The 24875-nt window shown below is 32.5% G+C and overlaps 3 protein-coding genes across 5 annotated transcripts; 2 read left to right on the top strand and 1 right to left on the bottom strand.

The window, feature by feature from the left end:
- The first annotated feature begins 443 nt into the window (after positions 1 to 443).
- On the top strand, positions 444 to 2566 carry LOC117913546 (probable WRKY transcription factor 40). Of its 2 annotated transcripts, XM_034828544.1 has the most exons (5): positions 445 to 696; positions 922 to 984; positions 1383 to 1706; positions 1822 to 1938; positions 2032 to 2566. In XM_034828544.1, exons 1-5 carry the CDS (start codon positions 613 to 615, stop codon positions 2395 to 2397), a joined length of 954 nt encoding a protein of 317 aa, XP_034684435.1. In that variant the 5' UTR covers positions 445 to 612; the 3' UTR covers positions 2398 to 2566. The 2 variants fall into 2 exon arrangements, with proteins under 2 accessions (XP_034684436.1, XP_034684435.1); XM_034828545.1 differs by lacking the exon at positions 922 to 984 and having other exon boundaries at positions 444 to 696.
- Positions 2567 to 14306: 11740 nt separating this feature from the next.
- On the top strand, positions 14307 to 16203 carry LOC117913547 (WRKY transcription factor 18-like). Its single transcript, XM_034828546.1, has 4 exons — positions 14307 to 14576; positions 14825 to 15067; positions 15170 to 15286; positions 15374 to 16203. Exons 1-4 carry the CDS (start codon positions 14541 to 14543, stop codon positions 15755 to 15757), a joined length of 780 nt encoding a protein of 259 aa, XP_034684437.1. The 5' UTR covers positions 14307 to 14540; the 3' UTR covers positions 15758 to 16203.
- An 886-nt stretch (positions 16204 to 17089) lies between these two features.
- On the bottom strand, positions 17090 to 24091 carry LOC117912419 (synaptotagmin-5-like). 2 transcript variants are annotated; one of them, XM_034826990.1, is made up of 13 exons: positions 23770 to 24091; positions 23517 to 23621; positions 23381 to 23431; positions 23152 to 23272; positions 22068 to 22189; positions 20847 to 20948; positions 20588 to 20662; positions 20156 to 20235; positions 19193 to 19343; positions 18872 to 19102; positions 18250 to 18537; positions 17914 to 18027; positions 17090 to 17647 (listed from the first exon to the last, which is right to left on the bottom strand). In XM_034826990.1, exons 1-13 carry the CDS (start codon positions 24079 to 24081, stop codon positions 17501 to 17503), a joined length of 1899 nt encoding a protein of 632 aa, XP_034682881.1. In that variant the 5' UTR covers positions 24082 to 24091; the 3' UTR covers positions 17090 to 17500. The 2 variants fall into 2 exon arrangements, with proteins under 2 accessions (XP_034682881.1, XP_034682882.1); XM_034826991.1 differs by lacking the exon at positions 20588 to 20662.
- Positions 24092 to 24875: the final 784 nt, after the last annotated feature.

Here is a 24875-nt window from a genome sequence, read left to right as displayed (position 1 = left end):
AAGAAAGACAGAAACAGAAGAAATTATGTTCCCAGTACCACCTCCTCCCCAGTCTAGAATGGTTGAATTTTTGGCAGCACACAAGATCTCATTTCAAAGCCGTGTTGGTGTTTTCGACTCGTCTAGATAATGGGGTCAAGCACGAAAATACACATTTTTTTTTGGGTAAAAAAAAAAAAAATGATTGGGGTGAATGAGGCGTTGGGTAATGGGAAAAGTAATGAATACGGATAAAATACAAGGAAAGGACGGTGGGGTAGGGGTATGGGTATGGCCGTATGGGTATGGGTGTGGGGTGGGGGACCTGGCCATTTGAAATCTCAAGGAATTTTTCGAGTGCCAAAAATCAACATGACTTTCTTATGCTTCTTCCTCCTTATCTCTCTCTCTCTCCCCCACATGAATGCAAATAAATTATAGGTGCCTTGAGTGTGACGATTACAAGTTTCCAACTTGGAGACTACACTCTCGCCCCCTTCTTCCACCCACTTTCCTTGCAGACCGACCCAAGACCTTTCATCTGTCTATATATATTTCATTACTCTTCGATTTCTTTTCTCAGAATTGATAATCTTTCCACCTTCTTCCACCTTAGCATCCATCTCATCAGCAATGGAATTCGAATTTATCGATACTTCTCTTGGTTTGGACCTCAAGCCTAATCCTCCTGCGAACAGCCTTGGCGACTTCTCTCCTGTGAGTAGCTATTCTTATGCCCCCACCCACCACCCCCACAAAAAAAAAAAAAGTCCCAGATGTATTTTATTTTATTATTATTTTTAATTTTTCAAGTGTCTGAAGCTTAAAAACTTCAAAAAAAAAAAACCCAGATGTATTTTATTTTATTATTATTCTTAAATTTTCAAGTGTTTGGAGCTTAAAACTTAGATGGGTGTATCTTCGTCTGTGTTATTTCTGCAGAAGAGAGGAGATTGTGTGGATGTGTATGAGGAAAGGAAACCCTCTCCAGTATTGAAAGAAGACGTGAGTTTTCTTTCTCACTCAAATTTTCACTACTTCTACTGCAAATTGTGAATCAAATATCTTCTTGGATTACACTTTTTTGTGTGTTTTTGGTGGTTGGGTTTTGAAATTACTGATGAAAACATTCATATCAAGCCTTCCTGGGTATATAATGAAGCCATGATTTTTTGGGTCTGATTGATTCCCATTAAAGTTGGGAGGTTTCTTATTATGAATTCTTTCTTTCTTTCTTTCTTTTTTAATACATATACGCCCAAATTAATTTATAATACTACTGTGTTAAAATTGTTGAATCCTTTGATCATCATCGCCACTTGAATGTCTGGTCACTGATATTTAGCTTTTTCTTGCCTAAAAGACTTGAAACTCTGTACTGAATCAGTGGCTTTTGTGAACAGACTGGTGGTTTGGTAGAAGAGTTGCGTAGGATGAGCACTGAGAACAAGAAGCTAACTGAAATGCTATCAATCATGCGTGAGAATTACAATGCTTTGCAGAATCACTTGAAGGAATTGATGAGAAAGAACTCTGATCATCAGCTCTTTAATTCAAGGAAGAGGAAGGCTGAAAGTGAGGATAATATCAATAATATTCATGGGATTAGTGGAAATAATACTGAGAGTATCTCTAGTGATGAAGATTCAAGTAAGAAGCCAAGAGAAAGCACCAAGGGAAAGGTCTCTAGAGTTGTTGTAAAGACCGAGAAGTCTGACAATAGCCTGGTAAGTTCTGGCCTAGACAGAAATTTATGAACAATTGGTGGAAGTACTCCTTCTACCATGATTTCTGATCAATTAGTACTAAGAACAATCCTGTTTTCTTCCTGGGTTTTTGCAGCTTCTGAAGGACGGATACCAATGGAGAAAGTATGGGCAGAAGGTCACCAGAGATAACCCTTCTCCCAGAGCCTACTTCAAGTGCTCCTTTGCCCCAACCTGCCCTGTCAAAAAGAAGGTAAAACTCCCTCCCACCCCTCTGGTGTTTGTTTACCTAGAAAATAAAATTTGTAGTTTTGGGATCAAATGGACTTTGTTTTTTCATATTCAGGTGCAAAGAAGTGCTGAAGATCAGTCTCTTCTGATAGCCACTTATGAGGGGGAGCATAACCACCAGCAACCTTCACCAGTTGAGGTGTCATTAGGCTTCAACCGAGCTGCCACTCCTGCTTCAGTCCTCAGCCCAGCCTCCATGGTCTCTCCACGCCCAACAGTAACTCTGGACTTGATCCAACCTGGATTAGCTAACAACACTGCCAAAAATTCAGTCCATGACGTTAAAGAAAAGCCAGTAGTCCAGCAGTTCTTAGTCGAACAAATGGCTTCTTCCTTGACAAGAGATCCCAGTTTCACTGCAGCCCTTGCAGCAGCCATTTCCGGAAGAATTTTAGACCAAACTCAGGTAGAAAAATGGTGAAAAAAAAACAAGACATTTTGGGGGGAAATTTTATGTATTCTGCTTGGTTCATTCCCAGATTAGAGAGTACCTATTTGATGTATATATGAATTTTAAAGTCATGCAGAATTTTAGTTCTAGTTAAAAGTACTTGTGCAATATTCTTGATAACTTCCATTCCTTGGCTCAACTTCATTCCATTGCCATCACTAATTCTATGAATGCCCAGTATAATTAGCTTGGAGGTTTGGCTAATTTGTTTTGGAAACTATTTTATGGTAATTTAGCAGCTCATTGCTGTGGAAGGCACTATCAAAGTCCAAAACCATGTACAGAATTTAACGAACATATGCATATATTCAAGCCAGCCACAGGGCCATCTTCTACTATGGAATTGAGGATGAAGTCCATGGCTGACAAAATGAACTCTCAAAGGGTGTATGGTCTGATTCTGGGATCAAGGGAGGCATTTTGTTAGTATCAAGCCTTCATTCTTTGAGCTTCTTTATCATGTTGTATTTCAATTTTTAGGGACCCAGATAAGAGATGGAACATGAACAAATTTTCAGCCGATTAGAGGACCATAGCGTTGTGCCATCGGAAGCTTTGATGCCAATATGTTAGTGTAAGAATATAAAGATAAAATAATCCACACAAATATATACAAGATAACCGTGCCTACATCCATGAACGAGTGAGATCATTCCATTACATTATAGAAGATCATTCCATCATATTATAGGAGAATATTAAGGATGAAATGAGCTCTCTCGCTCTACCAAGTCTTTTCTATTCTTTCTTACATTTCTATCCCTTAGTAATTCATTCCATTATATTATAGAAGAATATTAAGGATGAAATGAGCTCTCTAGCTCTATCAAGTCTCTTATATTCTTCCTTACATTTCTATCATTGGGTAATTTTTCATAAAATTATTTTTATCTCATGACTTTCATTTAATTTTTCTTATTTTATGAAGGTTCTGTTTTAAAAAACGGTTATAGAAAACAAATTTTTTTAATATTTTGTAGAACAAATGTCCATTTGAAAACTTTATATATAACAATCTTAGAAAATAAGTAAAAACAATTAAAAATATTTTTTTAAAACATATTTGTTTTTTGTTTTTAAGAAGAGAAAACTGTTTTCGAAAATTACTGAATACCCTAATATTTTATACAATATTTTTTATAAGAGAAAAACATCCCATTTAAGAATTTAGACACTCCCCAAATACAAAGTGCTCAAATCAAGGGCTCTCGTGCATCCATTTTGAGAGAGTTGGCACCGTTGCTTTTTGGCGGTTTTGGGCATTGACCCTCCTCTTGTTTGCGCATGCTTAACAAGAATGTCAAGTGTGAACTAATGAAGATACCCAGTGGAGAGGCCCTTTTGGCTCAAATTTCTTGTCTCATGGGTAGCAGAGGCAGTAGCCTAGGACGCACGGCGCACCCATATAGAGGCTTCCACTGCTTCAAAGTCAGAAAAAAACGCATTTTGCTACCCACCTGTGCCATATGCAGCCTGCTATTTGGGGGCCGCTGCAGTGAATCCTCTCAATCTTCATACCACTATCTTGACTTTATTTTAATGGGCTTCTTTTGTCCTTGCTCTTTCCATTTTGCCCATTTTTTACTCCTTTCATAAGAAGCTTACAATCCACGTTGAGCTTCATTATTTAATGATCGGAAGGTGACAATATTTAATTTTAAATAATAGTATCCTCATTTGTTAATTTTCTGGACTAAAAGATGGTCTGATATTTTAAGACGGGTTACTCGGCCCATAAGCTTTTGGACTTACAAATATGGTTCGAACATGAGAATTTTAGTCATATCATAAACTTAAATTTAAACTATTTGGGTTCAATATACATATCATGCTCTTTAATAATATTAATCCAAACCTAAGGTTAGGCACGGGTTGAGTGGGTTGGACTTCCAATCCTAGTTTTCCTTTTTCAAATGGTTGATGCCCTTTTGGGCTATGCTTGTAAATACATGGGCCCAATGTACGGCCCAAATCGAAACTAACAGGGACGGGCCCAGATGAAAAAAAAAGGAAGAAAAAAAACCAAAAAGGAAATAGCATGAACATATATATATATATACACATACATATATGTATGTATGTATGTTAATATGGTTTTAGCATATGCATAATCTCTCGAAAAGTGATTTTAATATAATTTTTTTTTTTAAAAAGGTAATTCAAAATTAGAATTATCTTTTTAAAAGATAACTTTTTATCAACACCTAAAAGAGTGTTATAAATTTAAAAACAGATTTTGAATTATCGTATTTTAATTTTTAATTTTAATTTTTAATCTTTTTTGGAAGCAAAGCATACGAGGGATAGTTGGGCTTGAACCCAAAACCCATCTACAACAAAAGAGGAAAAGGCTTGACAAGAGAGCCAAATTTGAATCCTTGTCCTTATATTAAATTTCTTACATTTTTGAGACTTTTTCTATCACTTATAAGAAGCAAGTGATTTTACTTATAGACATGTTTCAAATTAGGAGGGGTAAGGGTAATGAATCCATAACTAACATGTATTTGAACCAAGTTCCAACCAAAATTTCAGAAAAGGCATGGAATATCCTTGGAATTTTGGATGAAGTGGGGAATAAGTAGAGTAATGGTAGAAGGAATTAATGAAGAAAGGGACTGAATGGATAAGAGGCCTTTGAAGAGTGAGTGGGTAGGAAGGCAACTCCGGCAAGTGGGCTGTTGAAAATTGAGATAGTTGTATTTGTTTGACTAAAAGTATTGAATAAATAAATATATCCAAATAATCCAAACGAGATTGGTCTTTCAACACGTTTGCCTATTTGGTCTTCCTTTCTTTAATGGAAACAAAGTCTTGACCACGTGGTATGAATTCAATGTCCAGTCAACTTTCTTGCTCCTACTCCCCTATTTCCCCTATTTATTTATTTATTTTTCCAAAAATATTAATAATAGGGTTCGTGAGAATTCAAGGATAGTGAAATTTATCTAACTTTGCCATAATTGTTGAAATATATATATATTTTTTTATAAATTTAAAAGATGTAATTTTACTGACAAATGAAGTTTGCCGAACTTTGAAATAAATATTATAAATATTGTTTTAATTTATATAAATTTTGTGCTCAATTTATTCATTTGTCAAAGAAAAGAAAATTGTATGAGATTTATAATGGATAAGGGTTTTGAGCACGAATGTTAGTATACTCGTGAAAACGAAATTATTTTTTGGAGTTTTTGAGAAAACGAAAAGTTGCGTTGAAATACAAAATGAAATGGAATAATATTTTCTGTTACAAACATATATATTTCCAAAGAAAGGATCGTATCTAATTTGAAAAACTATAAAAGCAAAGATGTTATTTAAAAGATGTACGTTTTTCACCAAAATAGGGTTATGAATAAAACATTAAGGTTATGTTTGGTTTTAAAAAATTTCAAGGAAAAATGTAAGGAAAAAATAAAAACTAAATTAAGATAGTACTGGACTAATCCAACACCTTCAAGATGTTTGTGGAAAGGAGGTAACCTTTCTAGTGCTTTTAGAAGTCTTTGAATTGAAAGATGATTCTTAGGCGTTGAAGGAAAAATTGAATAGAAATATGTAGAAATTAATACTCAGCAACTCCTACTAGATTATATACTATTTTAAAATCATTTAATTTAATTTATTTCTTTAATATAAAGAATAAATAATTTTAAAATATATATGATTTTAATTAATTTTAATTATAATACTTTCTTTGGAATATAAAATAACATTCTAGATTATTAATTGGAAAGTTTGTGGATTGAGGAAAAAAGAAAAAAGAAAAAATAGGAATGAAGGTTGGACTTGGAAGTTTCAACCTCGGACGTGGGTGGATCATTTTGTATGGAGAAAGAGAAAAAAAAAAAGTATTATGGAGGAAAATTTTTTGGAAACATTGCAATAAGTGATGGTGATCGTTGAGTCCTTGACTCATCAAAGCCTATAAATTTTGATAACGACTGTCAGTTGAAATCTAAATCATACCCGCAAATTGCAATGGGTGTTGGGCTTGAAAATTTTCCACATAATTGCGTAGGAAAGTCTTTCTATTGGATGAGACCATCTTTTCTCACGATAAGCGTAGAAAAAAATTAACAATGAAATTGATATGTCGCCCAAGAAAAACATATCCGGTATGTTTGGTTTCAGGGAAATTTGAAGGAAAATATTAGACAAAGAAAATATAAAAAAATTAAAAGAAATAAAATGTAAAATAAAAAAAAAAGATTTAAAGTTAATAAATTATTATTATATAATATTTCAATTTTTTATTATTTAATATTAAATAATTTTAAGATTTATAATTTTCTTAATAAATTTAATTATATTTAAACTTTTTTCGCAATTTTTTTAATAATAAAACTAAATATGATAAAATCATTTTCTCCTTAATACTTTTCAAAAATCAAACATAACTTTTGACAAAATTGTTTATTAAAAAATATATAAATTTAAATTATTTATTTATTAAAGTGGTAGAATGTTATATGTGAAGAAATTATTGATTTGAAATTTATTTAATTATTTTCATTTATATTTTTTCGAGTCTTGGAAATTTAGGAAAAATTGGAGTGAGAAAAAGTAAAAGGAAAATGTGAAAAGAGAAAAAAAGTCAAGGAAGCTCCCATTTTTGTCTCATTCTAATGTAGGATGACTTCAATCTTTAACATTCTTTCACTTAAAGTTATTTTTCTATATCCTTATCACATGTTACTTACATAATTGCCAAGATATAAGAGGATTTGCACTATTTAAATTTATCAGTATTAATTGGTTTTATTAAGACATCTATTAGATTGTCCTTTCTATGGATCTTTTACATATTCACAATTTCTTCTTCCACCACTTCTCAAACAAAGTATTATTGAACTCTTATGTGCTTAGTCTTGGAATGAAAGGTTGGGTTCCTTGCAATGTGCAAGACACTTTGATGGTCATAGAATAAGGTAATCTTCTTTTGTTTGTACCCAAGCTTTTCTAATAACCTTTTAATCCAAATAACTTTCTTGCAAGTTTACGTAGCTGTCATGCACTCTTGCTTCTATTATAGATAGAGTCACAATAGTTTGGAGTTTTGAAATACAACTAATAGCTCTTTTTGTAAGTGTGAACACATAGCTTGTAGTAGATTTTTTTATTTATTTTTTATTTAATCAAGATCACTTGCAAAGTCTGAATCAACATAGTATTTGATGATAAATTCTGATCCTCCAAAACCTGATGTAGCATTTGTGGTCTCTTTAATGTATCTAAGGATCCTCTTAACTATATTTAATGCTTTCTCCTCGGATTTGTAATGAACCAACTTGTCACTCCCACTACTTGTGTAATGTTTGGTCTTGTACAAATCATAACAAATATTAAGTTTCTTACTACTAATGCATATGATATTTGAGATAGTTCTATCATCTTCACTTCATTATTAGGACTCATACTTGAGGACAATTTATAATTCACAGGAAGTGGGGTAGGAAATTGGCTTACAATCATGAATGTTGAAGAGGTGTAAAATTTTCTTTAGATAGTTTTTCTGTGAGAGTCAAATTTTCTTGTTTGTTTATCTCAATGAATTTGCATTCCTAGAATCTTGTTTGCTGGTCCTAGATTTTTCATCTCAAATAGTCTAGCCAATTGTGCCTTTAATTCTTAGAGTCAATCTTTGTTGAAGCTTGCAACTAACATGTTATCTATCTACAACAACAAGATAATAAAATCATCATCCTCAAACCTCTTGTAATAGATACAATGATTTAAATTAAGTTTGTTATACCCAAGACTCAATATGAAGGAATCAAATTTCTTGTACCAACATCTTGGTGTCTGTTTTAGACCGTACAAAGATTTGGTTAACCTACAAACCAAGTTCTTTTTCCTATTTTTTTTTTTTTTAAGCCTTTTGGTTAGATCATATAAATTTCTTCTTTAAGCTCTCCATGAAGAACTGCAATTTTCACATTTAATTGCTCAAGGTGTAAATCAAATTTAGCACACATAACCAAGACTACTCAAATTGATGTAGGTCAAATAACTAGAGAAAATATATCGTTGAAATCAACACATTCTTTTTTAGCATATCCTTTAACCATCAATCTTGCATGATACCATTCTACTTGGTCATTGCTATCACATTTGATCTTATAGACCTACTTGTCTCTAATAGCTTTCTTTTAGGTGGTAATGGCACAAGTTTCCATGTCTGGTTCTTATGCAAAACTTCAACCTCCTTTTGCATTGTTGACTGCTATTCTATGTTTTCCAAAATATTAAGTCTTTTTACGTAGCAACTTTGATAAAGAAAAACTAGAGAAAGAGTCGTTGTGACTTTTGTAGTACTCCGGTTATCGTCCTCAAAGACTGACTTATGGAATTTGTCAATACTAAGGTAAATGAATCACTTTTATTTAAATTCTATGGTGAAAAGTAATATGGGAATTAACTTTTATGAAATAAAACAAAAAAATTAAATTAATAAAAAAACGAATATTGAGTTTAAATTCGATTGATTTAAGTTTAGGGTTTTCCACAATCTAACTTAAGGTATAGAAATTAGAGAAACAAAGGTCTTTTAAGTAATATGATCTTAGGATTTTATGATTCTTGACCTTTCGTGATCAACTCGAACTCTAAAACTCAAAATTGCATCTAAAACCTAATTTTCCTTTTTTAAAATAGACTCCTAAAATCATCAAACTTTTCATTAAAGTTATGTTTGGTTCCCAAAAAATATTAAAAAAATATTTTTTATTTTCATGTTTAATTATAATATGAAAAAAATCAAATATAAGTAAAATTGATTAAAATTTTATATACTTTTAAATTATTTAATTTTTAGATTAAAAAATTAAAATAAATAAAATGAGTTGGAAATTATATATAAAAAAATTATTACATTTTTTTTCTCTATTTTTTTTTTTTTTCAGATTTTTCGGAGAGGCTTTTTGTGGTGGGGGGAAGAGAGATAGAGAGAGTGGTAGACTTGGACAAGCATTGACCACTGGCTGCCGCTGCCGGCTATTCCATGCATACAATTTTTTTACTTTTTCTTTTTTATTTTTTTATTTTTACTCTTCTTTGAGACCAGCCAATCATGTCATACATTGGGGTCATCTTTCTAAACCAATAACAATTTTCCAAATGGTCTCATTTAATCTTTTAATTTTATTTGAAAATAAGAATGTGAATATAGCATACAAAAATACAATAATTAACCAATTATACTAAGATTGTGATAAAATAACTAAATCATGAAAAAGACTTTAATATTGGAAAATTTGTGTTCTCATACACTCATATAAAAATAAAAAAATAAGAATTCAAATTTATAAAATACAAAATTTAAATAATTATTTAATAATAATTAATATTTTATACATTTTTTTTTATCAAATGTGCTATCTTTAATCATTCATGTATTACCTTGTAATGATACATGTACTACATTTAATTATCTTAAATATTACCTTTAATTGATGGTTTTTGTAGAGTCTTATTTTATAATTATTTTTGCATAAATGCATAAAATCTCAATTTTTTCAAATCAAAAATGAAAATTTTTTTAAAACAATAAAACATTAACAATTATTATTATTATTATTATTTTAAAAAATACACAATTTTTGTTTTTTTTTTTTTTAATAATTTGAAGTAGTTGGACTTTCAATCACTACCCAACAACATTGACTCAATTTATAACCATTAATTCAATAAACATCCACCAAACAATGATGTGATATGATGTGATGTGATGTGATTTCATAATGAGTTAATTAAACATAAAACTTCCTTGACTCTAGTAAGACTTATTTATGGGGCTCATAAAATCATAAGTTTGGTGAGCCAATTAAACATTTGATTTAACGCTATGTTTGTTTTTAGAAAAATTTGAAATAAATTATTAGAGAAAAAAAATAAAAAAATAATAGATTTAAAGTTAATAAATTATTTTTATATCTTATTTACTTTTTATTTATTTATTAATTTAACCGATTAAATGATATTAAAATGTATAAAATTTTAATTAATATTAGTTTTTTTATATTTTTATTTTCATTTTTTTTTTTACCATTTTTCTTTAATACTTTTGATAAAATTAATTAACACCGGAAATTTAGGTTTAAGTCACCTAATTGTCCTATGGTACACAAGATTTTCTTTGTTTATTTTAAGCTTTCTTATATATATATATTAATTTAATTACTTTACCTTTTTAATAATATTTGACGTGTTTTATGCTTTGTCCTTTAAATTTGTTAAAAAGTTAATAAATAGTTTGACAAATGCAAAAAAGAAAAAGAAAAAAAAAACACAAAATTGAAATGCAAAGAAAAATATTTCTTGTCCAAATTCAAAATTATTGCATGCAAAAATTACAAATAGTCATATGAACATTTCTTTAAAATAAAAAATTAAAAATATAATAATTATGTAAAAGTGTTTAGGAAATTCAATTTCAAAATTGTCAATTCAAAGTTGATTTTACCTACATTTGAATCAAAGTGCAAAAAGAAAAGTTATCTTTTTTACAATTTCATGAAGACTTTATAATTAGAAGGGTTGGAATTTAACAAATTTGATGAGTAAAATATTGGATTTAAAAAAAATGTAGCAAAGTATAAAACATGTCAAAGTTTCAAGTAACATATAAAAGGTTGACGGGAATATATTTTCTCCTTTTGGGTCAATCTTTCTTTCCAAGTGGGGTTCATCAAAACCAACAAAAACGGGTGATAAATTTTAAAAAAAGTTACAATTTTTATAATTTGATAATAATTTTAGAATATACAATGACTTTAATCTACTAATATTTAAATAATATGATAGCTTATCTTATTGTCCTTGTACATTTAACCAAAGTATAACTTTGGTTTTGGTGTTGAATTGCCTAAAGGATAAAGCCACTTATGAGACATTAAATATAATTTTTAAAATATGTGGATAGAATTATCAAATATGAGTATTAAACTGTAAAACCCTATTTGGTAATCATTTTCAAAAATAATTCTTAAGAACAGTTTTTAAAAATTATTTTTTAATGTTTTATAAATTAAAAATCTGTTTAGAACATAAAATATTTTTAATATTTTTAAATATGTTTTAAAAATAATTTTTATAACTAATACTTTATTTTTAATCATTCTACATATTTGTATAGTTATTTTCTAAAATAGTCGTTTGAAAACAAGTAAAAACAACATAACATGACTAAAAAATGTTTTCTAAAAACATCTAATTTTTTGTTTTTAAAAAATAAAAAATAGAAAACAATTTATGATTATTTAACATGTTTTCTTGTCTTTTTGTTTTGAAGAAAAGAAAATTATTCTTGAAAACAGTTGTTCAACAAACCATAAATTACCTGATTTCAATGAAAAAAAAGAGGTTATAATTAAAAGTTAGCCAAAGAAGACCAACTTTTTTAGGTCAATATATTATGGTATTCAATTATGTAAAGAAATAAATAAATGATTTGCCTTTCTAAATATTACTAAAAAAAAGTTATTAAAATATAATAGTTTGAAAGATGGTCTAGGAAATGAACAGAAGATTGATTGAATGGGGTCCAAAGAAATAGCATCTTATCCATGGACCACATTCCAAGACTTGTTAAGTCTAAGATTCAGCTTTGGTTGGAAGAATTCAGACCTCATTGAATTTGCTTTATAAGCCGTCAAAGAAGAAAGCCAAAGGACACAGTATTAGCTCACTGCTCAACCAAATTATGGCCGCCTTGTTCCACCAACCTTCCTCGTTCAAGAACAAGAACAAAAAATCCAAGTTGGATTCCTTCAACTATGAAAAATGAATCCAATCCCTGCGAAATTGTTGTGGGATTTAGACTATGATCTGTTCAGACTTCAGACAGTTCGCCTGAGAATTATTTTCCAAAATATATTTTTCGAAAATGTTTTCTTTGATATGGCCAAAAATGTCTCGATCATGTTTCACGTAAAGTTTCCACCATCCATTCAACTTTGACGCATACAAATTCTCAAGCGGGTCCCAAAATAAAGCAAGTTTGCTAATTCTAATTTCAAATAATTAGAATTTGAACCAGTTTACGAGGAATGATTGTCACCCCCGTGAGCTGATAATGATGAATTCATTTATTCATTTTGATTGAGGAAAGCTTATTATAATTTATAGTAAAATATTGATAAATTCATAATTTTGAGTATATAATATTCTTTGTCCATCTCGATTTGGAGTTAATGCATTAAATTAATAATTCGATAAATTTATAAGATAATATGTCTCCATAAAATATGCCTCTAGTATTGTTTGTTACTTCTTAGAATTGACATCTATATAATAATTTATTAATTTATAGCTTATTTACTAGATTCTTTTTTGGGTATCAAAGGTTATTAATTTGTCCAGGTTTAAGTTTATTTGAATTTGATGTTATAAGTTCTTATGTTTTGTTATTTGATATTCGCTTCTAAATCATATATAAGCTGATTTATGTGTTATTCAGTATCTACTTTTTATATACTTGTATTCATATTGTAGGGAAAAATTAATTTGTAATTGGTCTTAGAATATCTTAAGTCATACCGTGTCTTTTGCCATAATGAATTAGCGTATATTATTCATTGTCATTTCTCCTTATAATATATTTATTATCATAGTAAGAGAAAATTAAAGTGCGAATGACCCCAAAATCATTCTTTTCTTTCCGGTGACTTGATGAAATAATTTTAACTTAATTAAATCTTTAATTAGCGCAAAGTCCATATTTTGTCTTTAGTTTTGATGTCCATTAATCCTTCTGGGACAAAATAACATATGAAGAATGAAAAACTGAAAGAATTTCAATTATAAAAATGACAATGATAAAAGTAATTATAATCTTAATGACAACTAAGGCTATTGTTTACCATTATAAAAAGAATTTCTTACTCCTAATTTATGCTTCCTTACCTAAAGTTTTAAGAATTGAATAGAAAGAAAGTAAATTAAAATAAAGTGGGAAGGGACTTATTCTCTATCCAAGAATTCAACATCATTCAATTAAAAATAAGAACCTATAGTATCTACTTTGGTAGGTTTTCACTTGTGCTTTAAATAATTACAATTAAAAAATATTTTTACCAAATATAAGAATATTTTTGTTACTTTAAGATTTTAAAGTAAATAAGAATATTCTTTTATGGTGCCTTGAGAAAATGATGAGATCTCCTTATCACACCCACCCATCCCAAAAGCATTATTATTGTAAATCGCTTGTTAGATTAAAAACTTAATCATCTAAAAACTAATAAGTTTTCGATGAGGTTAAGTCAATTCCCTTTATATAATTTGATGTCATACTCATCTCGGGACTTAATGATATAAAGTTGTATAGAACGTATCAATTTTAAGGCCTTGACTTATCCCAAAAGCTTATACTGGCTTTATTCATACTCATTTTGAGGCCTAACAATCAAGAAATACGCAGTGGGGTTTCACCCATTAGATACAATGCACCATCGATCATACTCATCGGAAGACTTAATGTAGGCAGATATTCAAAGTTGCGTATCAAAACTTTGGCGTGTCAAAAAGCAAGAGCACAAAAAAACTTTTCCTAATCATACGTTAATAAACAAACCCTTTCTTTTTTTATAATGATAAATTGAATGAAGATTCGAGTCTTGGAGTTTGGCTTGCACCCTCAAACACGTTGGTTCCACACGAAACAATGAGCTAAAACCATTGGAAAAGAGGAGTTAAAGGGAAGGGACAAAAGCTATGGCTTACATCATGGAAGTCCATCTCATGCATTACGTGAGAATTTTCTTCCCATCTACATCATTATTCAAAGCTTATATAAGTGGGGTTGGATCCAAATTTCCAACGCATGGATTTGATTTGAAAATTTCCTACTAACTACTAAGACTAGACTCACTTGTCTCTTCAGACAGAGGGAGAGAAGGAGAAAGCAGCCACACCCCACTTGATCATACAACGGGCTGCGTGAAGAAGACGGTCTTCAATCAATTACTGCATGGAATTAGTATAAGAAAAAGGAGCTCCCTCATTCATTCATCTTGTTTTTTTCCTTCTACAAGTCTGTATCCTCATTCAAGCTGTATCTATCTAGCTAGCTAGCCAACCTGGCTACCTCATTCAACCCCACTATCATGGCTGCTCTTGATGGTGGTATCCGCAACCACAAGGTAATAATCTTGGCTCTCTCCATCCTCAAATTCATCAAAATTTGAACCAATTTTCAATTTTTTTCATTTATTTTTCTTTGTTTTTGTAAACTGATGGCAAATCTAGTACCAAATCTGAAGATCAGTTAAGAAAAATTGATCAAGAATGGTGGTTTTTGGCATCAGATTCTGTCCATAATATATGAGCTGATCAGATTTCAAAGAAACACCTTTCACCAGAGATGGATTTTATGATGTGTTTTTTTCAGGTTGAAGTTCTTAAAATAGAGTTGGAGCGTTTGAGGAAAGAAAATGAAGATCTTCGGCTTGGTCTAGAAATTATGGGTAGTAAATATGAAGTTCTTCAAGCTCATCTTCAGAAGAATATGGCCACCATTTCACCTAATCATGGATCAAGCCATGACTCAAACAAGAGGCCGAGGACCGAAGAAGTTTCGGTAGCCAAGGCATCACAAGTGTTTGTGAGAACCAATCCAAAAGACAAAAGCTTAGTAAGTGATCCCTTAATCCTTATCATAATATGTGTTGTATAATATTGGAGTACTTGTTTCCGTTTTTTGGTGTCTATAACTAATTTTTCTTATGATTTTTAGACAGTGAAAGATGGATTTCAGTGGAGGAAATATGGGCAGAAGATTACCAAGGATAATCCATCTCCTCGAGCTTACTTCAGATGTTCCATGGCTCCACAATGCCCAGTGAAAAAGAAGGTACAAAGAAGACGACAATTTCAATAGTATGATTAATAAATTTGTCTGTGTGAATGATTAAGTTAACCTCCATGGTCTTTATTGTAGGTGCAGAGATGCATGGAGGATAGCTCAATTCTGGTTGCAACCTATGAAGGAGCACACAACCATGAACCACCTCATGATATACCAGCAGGTGGTTCCTCATATTCACCAGATAGCCCAATCAAGGGCTTGGTGGCTAATTTCCCATGTCCAACCACAGTAGATCCATTTCAACCTACTGTTACCCTCGATCTAACTCTTTCCGGGACCGGGACGGGTCAGGAGAAGAGAAGGCCTCAAAATTTTATGGAAGATTACCGGAAGAGCAACTGTGGCAGAGTTGAAGAATATGTGGCATCCTTAACTAAAGATACTAACTTCACCCTTGCTTTGGCTGCTGCGGTCGCACGATCCATCACCGACCAGCCTAAACCAACAAAAGCTTGATCATTTATTCATGGGGATTGTTAGTGTGGTTTCCAGTTGAATTAAGGACAAATTAAGGAGAAAGAATTTGATTTTCATGTTTCAATTTGAGAATGAATTTGTCATATAGCTAGTATTTCTTTCCCCTAATATAGACAATGTTGGAAAGTGTCCCGTATTTCTTTCCCTTGATATAGAAGTTGTCGGAAAGTGTCTCAAATTTGTGTAAATTCATTTTTCTTATAAAGAATATTTTCTTCATAAATGGAAAAGGTTACGAGACGGAGATGAGCTTATAAAGATTATACGAGGTGAATAGAAATATCAGAAAGAACGGGAGATACCCAGTGGAGCGAGATGACTCATGGTTCAAGGTGAAATGTTTTGGAAACCTAATAGTTGTATTTGGTTTTGTTTTCTATAATATTCTCTATATTATAATGAAATGATTCTCTCTTATCTATGGATATAAGTATGATTGGTTGAACCACATTAAAACCCCGTGTACCTTTGTATGAATTATTTTATCTTTGTGTTCTTAAACTAATTTTGTTTGCATTAATCAACATCTATAGCATAAGGATGTTATATCATATGTAAATGAAATGTCTCCATCAATGAAACCTTCAGAACAAAATTGCAGAGCTATGGAGGAAAATGTTGAGAATTTCACGTTAGTTTTTCAGTATTTTATGTATTAGATTAGAAAAAGCAAAAACCCAAAGTCATGAATCAAAACTAAGTTTTATTTCCATTTTTCTCTTTTTGTTGGATCCTTTTCATACATTGTGGCAGTCCAAGGGGTTGAACTGAGAATATATTGAGTACTTGAAACAAGGTTGTTTTATAGATTCAATGCCTGATATGTGATTAAATGGTGCAGTCAACCACACCCTTAAGAGTATAGCAGTATTAAGGTAAAGCAGGATCACCCAACAAGAATCCATTGATGGACAGGCGAAGAATATTCATGGGAATCAGTCCTTTAAGTTCAAAGTCCTTGCTGCAAAAATCTCATTTGGACAGTTGACAGCAAAAATGTCTTTAATTATATTGGAACATGGACCTTTTCCTTGTAGACTGGAATGATCCAGATGGTCCATCTGGAAAATTTAGCTTTGGGTTGAGAAAATCTTGATACAAATTGATGTTGGAGTTTGAAGAAGAAGCAGGTATCAAGCCCATTAACTGTTGAGCTTGACATTTTGAAATGTGTGAGAATGAAATGCATGTTGCTGGTTCTTTTTTTTTTTTTTTTGTACACTGATTTATTTGTGTTTACCCTGCAAGTATTTCATTGGTTTTTTATTACTAGCTTCAACAATGAAAACAGAGCTTTGCTCATTTTTCTTGACCAAAAATAAAGTATACTCAAAGGGGGTGGGGGGAATTATTTGGAAGAGCATACATGAGCTCAATCATCCAATACAATATAGAAACATCTCCCTCCACATCTCAATCTATCCAATCTCTCTTCCATATCTACAACAGCATAAGTATCGTTATTTAGCTATTTGCAGGTCTTATTTTGAACAACTTCAACTCTAATCTCTCTGTTCTTCTGGCTTTAACACAGGAAAACAACCAGATCCAGGTTCGATGCAGAAGCAAGGCAGAAGAATACATTTTTTTTTGGGAGGGGGGGTGTGGTGGGGGAGGTTTCAATTTTCTTTACAGGTGGGTCTTTGGGTATCTGTATCTTGTTCTGGTGCCCTGAAAATTTCATTCATACTCTGATAAGAACACTTCCATAACTCTCATCAATCAAGTATCCCGGAATATTGGCTGGGGGCTCCACTTGAGATGTAAATTCAGGCTTCCTGACTTAGCCCCTTCGAGAGGAAAGTTATCTCTGAACTCCCCTTCTAATATGACTCTAGTGAGCGTGAAGATGCATCTCCCAATTTTATCCTGAAAAATTACCAAAGCCATTGAAATTAGTGAAGCCCAAGGGAAATTTCAACAAGATGGTGATGATATGTTCAAATTGTCATGCCTAATGGTTGGACTATAATATGTCCTTGACCTTATGCATATTGATCAAGATTCATGAATTCTAATACATGACTAAGAATTGAAGAATGGAAGGAGCTTGACTAGACTTGTATATGATCTATGAATTCATGAACCAGAACAAAGAAGTGAAAAAAATTAATTAATCAGTATGAGAATAGTACCTTCCCAAAAGTGTCATGATCCCAGACATCCAGAATTAACATATCATGTAACCCATCTTCCACAACAAAGTCAAATGTTTGATTCCAAATTGGATTCAGGCTGTTATTTACAACCTGAGAATGTGAAAAAACAAAATAAAGAAAATGATAATCTCAGTATCATATGCAACAATAATCATTTAAGAACACATCAATAAAAGGCCTTGAGGTTTACAATTTGGGAATGGAAAGGGGCCAAATTTAGGACCTTCCAATAGATTGAACTGTTTAATGATTGATGACTGGAATTCTTTTTGCATGGAAAATAGAATGTAGAAAACATGGGCCGGATCTTACCCTAGTTCTGTGTTTTGTATTGGATTTCTTCATTGTAAGCTCGACATAGGGATCGGCCTTTCCTATTAGGTCTACAACTGGTAAGTTTTCTGCAGATATTACTGTCACAGAGAGGACTCCCCTCACAATAATATCCCTTTTCTTGAGCGAGTGTGATTTTTTAATATCATCAGCCTCTGTTCCATCTGCTTTAAGGACTTTCTCTAAGGAGGTCAATAAATTGGGCCTGAATGGATTTGTAAATACACTCTCCATGCCAAAAGGACAGTACAATAGCTCCAAGCGGACCTAAGGCCAACAAAAATTTATAAGACTGGTTATTGCAAGTTCCAAAAGAAAAGCATATGAAAACTGTGTTGAACTTCATGATGCATGCAGGAATAGAAAATTAAGCCTTCAAATTTATCTGGGTGTTTCATGATCTGTATGTGCATATACATGTATCTGCCTGTGAATTTAAGACGTTATGTAGTCCTTTTAGTTTGAAAATTATGAGCAGGAAGATGACAGAGCTGGTGTTCTTTTGTTTGGTGTAAGTGTCCCCTCAGCAATACAAATTATCTTTTGTTTACTGAAATTTATAATGCATAGGGGAAAAAGGAAGAACTACTTCTAATCTCACCTCCCCCCTGTATTTCTTATCTCTTTGGACATCCAAATCTTTGACCAGTTTCAACCAGACATCCTTCACCTTACCAGGCTCAAGGTCCTTTAACCGCACTTGAGCACAACCAATGAGTTCAGAAGCTTGAACACCTTCATCATCAAAAATTCTTACTGTCAAGTGTTGGGTCGATGCATCTTCTACTATGAACTCGAAATGCTCATTCCAAATTGGATTCAGTTCGTTATTCTGAAGAAATAATACAGGGTCATACAACTTATACTTAATTCGAGGAAGGAAAAACAGAGAATCGGTATAGAATGGTGATTTATATCTTACTATTGTTTTGCTTGTTTTCATTCTGTCACGTATTGGACGAACAAATAGCACAGCATAGGGATCAGATTTCCCAATCAGGTCTTTATTTGTTAAGTCCCTGGCTTGCACAAGCTTCACCTCTAATGTTCCAACAGGCTTCAACTCCAGGTCACTACAAGACAGAAGAGCCAGGGATGGGGTTGTAAGCATCATGAGTGAAAAAAATGTGATTTAGACTGGAGCATGTAACTATGAACAGCAAAGATTTTTATAAGACAAAGTAGAAAATTATCAATTGCCAAAAATGTATTAAGAGTTCATATGCAGGGATTGTGCAACCACTCTATGGCAAAACCAGAGGATATCTAGAACCAGAATCTGACCTGACAAGATGATTAAATGATCATGATGATCAGGATGCTACCCCAGAATCTTGGCTCCTCCAAGTTGAGTGCTAAAAATAAAATACTATTTATGCTTTCCAGTGAAAAACACAGATTGTAAGTTGTGGCATAACCTTAGACCAAAATAAAAATTCATTGATCACTGAGCCAAACTTGAGAATTGAACTCACAACTTCATATCTTAGGACCAATATTACCAAAAAATTCTGGCCTGAAAACTCTGGTCTTGAGCTCAGCCCAGTTCAAACTAGAACGGCTTGATCTGAGTTCAAACTAGAACTCAGACTGAGACCAAGCCACTCTGCCTTTAATCTAAAATCATAGAGACTTTGAATAAATTGAGGAATGAGGGAGTGTCCAATAGGCTGAATTGATTTGGTGGGGAAAAGGAAATTGGTTCTATACCATACCATTTAATTTCAATGCTGACATGCCAAGATTCTAATGACCTAGTTTTTCCACTTGATTTTTTCCTCAGAAGTAGTAAGATGTCAAAACTATTCATTCACATAATTTTTTTTTTTAAAAAAAAACCACCCAGTGACCCTGGGGAAAAAGAATCAGGGAAAAATTAGCATACCTGTAATCTCCAGGTATTATGGGGACAATTTTTCGAACAGGCCATGTTATAGAATCTTCAATAGCATCTAGTATTGTTTCCTATACAAAAGAATACCAAATTTTCAGTAGCTGCATGCTTGATTCATGGTATGATTCTGAGAGCTGGCAACAGAATATATCCAGGAAAAAATTAAACCAGTCAGCATTATAATGCATGAGTCTTTTAAATGAAATACAGCATTGCTGCTTAGCTTATCCAGATTTTTTTAACAGGATTCCTTCTCCCTATATTCTCACCAAGAAGACGGCTACAATCATCTACCCAATGTTCCCTGCTACAATCATTTTCCTAGTGAACCTTAAATCTATTTAATCCATTGAAAGACAGGTGCTCATTTTATATGCAAGTGAAAGAAATAATAAAGCATCAGATGATGGAAATTTCTCGAACCTCAATAGCATCAGAAATCCCTGGGAGTGCTGTTATATCACCACCAACAACTTTAAGTTTAAAATCCAGGTTTTTCTGTAGCCAAAAACATAATATATGACATCAAAATCATGTATGTTGATGATCATTTGCACTTTCATATATTTTTTTTCCATTAAAATAGGATCATATTTATGAATGTCTCTTTCTCAAAATGTTAAAGAAAAATAGTCCCTAAAATGGGGGGAAAAAAGAGTGCAACAAAATAGTAATGACTTACCTTTTCTCTCAAGGAATAACAAACAGCTCCAAAACACGGAAACTCTTCAACCATTGGTTTGAAAATTAACCGGAAAACCCCAGTGAATCCAATGTTTTTTACCTAGTTTAACAAATCAAAACCAAAAAATTAAAAGGCATAGCAGAAAAACCCGGTGATTAAATACACTTGAATAATGTGAAAGCCTGACACTAGAATTATCCCACCATGCTTCAATGATAAATGTTGCCATCCTGTAAGTTATCACTGAATATAATTTGCTGGATAAAATGGCACAAATTGAAGAAGGACTTCTTTTATGACTAATCATAGGTGTAGATGGACACATAAAAAGACGTCTGCTGACAGACTCTTGATATGAGATATAAGATTATTGCTTTCTTAATAACAGAACACAATTGTCAACATCAAGAACTTTTTCTATCTTCAAAATGGAAGTAATTCCAAATAGATATGTAGTCCATAAATGGATTATGGCCAATTCCAGTCCCTGATTGTTTCAAGCCCTCTCCAAGTTAATGGCCAACTGAAGCAATGTCAATTCATGTTGAAGCTAATACTTAGGACAGATTCAAACTAAGGTGCTAAGCTTCCTACCATACAAGCATTTCTAGGACAGGCAAATGACCATTTCATACAAGTATGAGATTCTGTTCTGTGTTGGTCCAAATTCACCATTTCTACATCAAGGGACCAATTCATATAAATGACTAGTGACCACAAATGCTTAGTGCTGGCAGAATAAATTGTTCATCATGCATATGTTTGGAGCCAAAAAAAAAAAAAAACTCTTAAGGCAAAGCATTGATCAACAAAGCATTATACCTACTTGCAAGTGAAAGACATAATAAGGGCAAATATTCTCTTAAATTTTTAGTTAATCAACTTAATTGCAAGGGTCAAATTAAGGAACAAGTAAGTAAAGCAAAGTTTCTATTTTAGTTGACATGGTATTCAAAATCTCAGACTACATTATAAAACAAAGTATTCAGATATTATATTCAAAGTTCAAAACTAGACCTTGAATTAATTATCAGGTATGGACATGAATGGCTTCGTTGTGATCTATGATTCTTTTCATCATACTGAGATGCCTGCGTTTTTTCTTATCACAAAGTTGTTCTAGGAAATTGTCACTGGCATTAAAAATCAATGCAACTTTCTAGAGAAATAAGAAGTTAGCAGTTTTAGCCCAAGCAAAGGTTGGTTGCTGACGATCACCTGTACAGGTAGTCCCACACCCACTCTCGTCTTAATATCAAGTACAATATTTGGGTTTCCATCCCACTGCATTTCCAACTCCATAGAAACTTCCCCTGCTTCACCTTCAAGGATAGAAACTCCTATAGGACATGAACAACTCGTATAAGTATCAGAACTTAATTCCAAATGGAAAAAATCAATGTGGTCTCTGCTTGAATACCAACATGTCTCTCCTAGAACACTGGCAAAAAATCTTCTGTTACAATATTTACAACTATATCATCCATATCAAAATTTTTATACATCGAGAGCATACCAGCTTCACTTGTGGAAATTCATATGCAATGAGGTTTCTCATTCAGATGGTATCACACATAGATCAGTACTACAACAACATTAGTTTCAGAGATGGTCATTCAAAAGACTGAACAATAGGGATGATTGTCCAGAGAAACTCTGAATATTTGAGTTCTTTGATTGAATAAGAAAAGTAGAATACTTTACTCAAGTGGAAGAGATTATGGCTCGTAAATTTCAATGATGTCATGATGAAATACTAAATTTCACGGAAGTTTAAGAATCAGGATCATCTTCTTGAGAATGTTATATCAAATATTCTGATTGAACATAAGAGGAAACCAGAATCATAATACCGATTATGCTATTTTACAATTTTAGGTACGCAGTGTTTGAGATATTAGATATCAGATGAATAACAAATTAGCTCTATGAATGATGAAAAACAGAGAAGTACCCCATCAGGGTCAAAAGAAAACAGAGGGCTCTCATTCAATGAGAAACAATGGGAATAATGAAGAGTAAACATCACTTTGAGTCCCATCCCATGAAACGCCTAGATGAGTTAAGCAATCCGTCACATAGAAATATTCAAGCAACAGTGTGGGCACAAGCTCAACTGAGATCATGTTGCTAATACTTTACCACACATGATAGAAATTGTACAAGGTTATAGAAAAAGTATTGAACATCTAAGGTGAAGAATCAGAAATTAATGATATATTTGTCAATCCAATCATACGACTGTCACTTGCTAAAAATTCAGAAACCCCATGACACGAACCTGAAAATCAATCAAACCAACCTGTAAATTGGGGAGCCACAGTCCCCAGTGTCAATTTCGAAAACTTGAGAGCTGACAAGATAACGGGCCTATATTGTTCAAGAATCGGCTCCACATTACTCCTTATCAATTCAGAAGCTGCCTACTTCAACAGATGGCCCCAAAAAGAGAAGGTCCATTCTCATCACTCATCACCACATCAAACTCAAACATATAATCACCATTGGAAGGCCAATATCAGAAAATTTACCTCATCAACATATGGCCATATCTTTCTAAGATGAGAATTCAGCCAAGTTAACTGCAATATAGAAAAATACAAAGCAATGTCAGAATCTGGGTCAACAACATATATGTACATAAACACATCCATTCATATAACTCAACTTCTGTTGCTGAGAAAAGACGACCCAAGATGGGTAGAACTGGGGAGGAAGAATTTTCCTGGAATCTTGAACTGTCATTCTCGCGAACGCAGCCACAGTTGTCGCCTGAAAAATCGAAAATTAATGGGAAAAAATCAGAAAATTCAGAAAAATCTTGTTAACCAACAAAAATGGGATTGGACCAATACGAACAGAAAAAGTTACAATTAATGGTCAAATGAAAAGGATATGAGAAACCAGATTGGATCAATACCAAGTCGCATCGAGACTTGGATCGGAGATTGGCCAAACGAGCGAAAACGACAACAACCGCAATGCCGCAGGCGATGCCGATAACAATGCCGAAGAAAAACGACATTTTCTGTGGGAAGTGGAGAGACCCAATTGAGTATAAGAGCTGGAAACAGAAGGTAGATGGGAGTTTCAGAGAGGACGTTGTAGTAGAAGAAGAATAGGCGTGGGTTTGAAACGACGTCGTCGGAGGGGTAATCTGAGGTGAGCCATTTGCGTCCAAGAGAGGGAGAGGACAACAGAATGTGAATAGGCGGTTAGTATGGGAAAGCATAGGGAATGTACGGACGTGTTTACATGGAGAGGATGCTTTGAGCCTGTGGTTATCTATTAATATTAATTAATTAAAGTGGTTTATTTTAATTCTCTTTTTGTCTGAATATATTCTTTTTCTTTCCTTTCAATTTACACCCTTAGTTTTCCTTCTTTTTTTTCAGGGATGAGGTGGAAAGAAGTAACCGAACAAACAGCCCCTTTGCTTTTGCCTTTTGTAAATATGCCCGGTTTTTATTTATTTATTAAAATTGGCATCACATTGAAAGGAAAATAAGAAATAAAAATAAGAAGCTCTAAGAGTATGTTTGGTTTCAAAAAATTCGAGAAAAAAATATAAGAAAAAGAAAATAGAAAAAGGAAAAAGAAAAAATGAATAATTGAAATAGTACTTATTTATAGCATCTACTTAGTATATCAAATTGGCACCGATTGGACATTGGTCTTGTTTAGTTTTATTGATTTTATCCGTATGTATGTTGATCTTATTTATGTATCATTCAATAAACTAGATTTATTATACACATTCAGGGGGTGTTTGGTACACGGGAATAGGGAGTGGGAATAGACATCTCATTCATTTTCTCCCTTATTCCTATGTTTGGATAAATGTTAAGAAGGCGGAAATGAAATAAAAAATTATTCCGGCAGAAATCAAATCCAACTTATGAGTCGGATTTGCATTCATTAAAAGTAGGTGGTATTCTGATTCCTTAAACCTATTTGATAATATAAAATAACCTAAATTACTATTTTACCCTCTTATCTTGTTCTTCAAACCCGATGTTTATCTTC

The sequence above is a fragment of the Vitis riparia genome, chromosome 4 (genome assembly GCF_004353265.1).
Source record: "Vitis riparia cultivar Riparia Gloire de Montpellier isolate 1030 chromosome 4, EGFV_Vit.rip_1.0, whole genome shotgun sequence".
Classification (NCBI taxonomy): Eukaryota; Viridiplantae; Streptophyta; class Magnoliopsida; order Vitales; family Vitaceae; genus Vitis; species Vitis riparia.
Note: the sequence above shows the minus strand (reverse complement) of the source record. Positions and strands in the feature narration are given on the sequence as shown.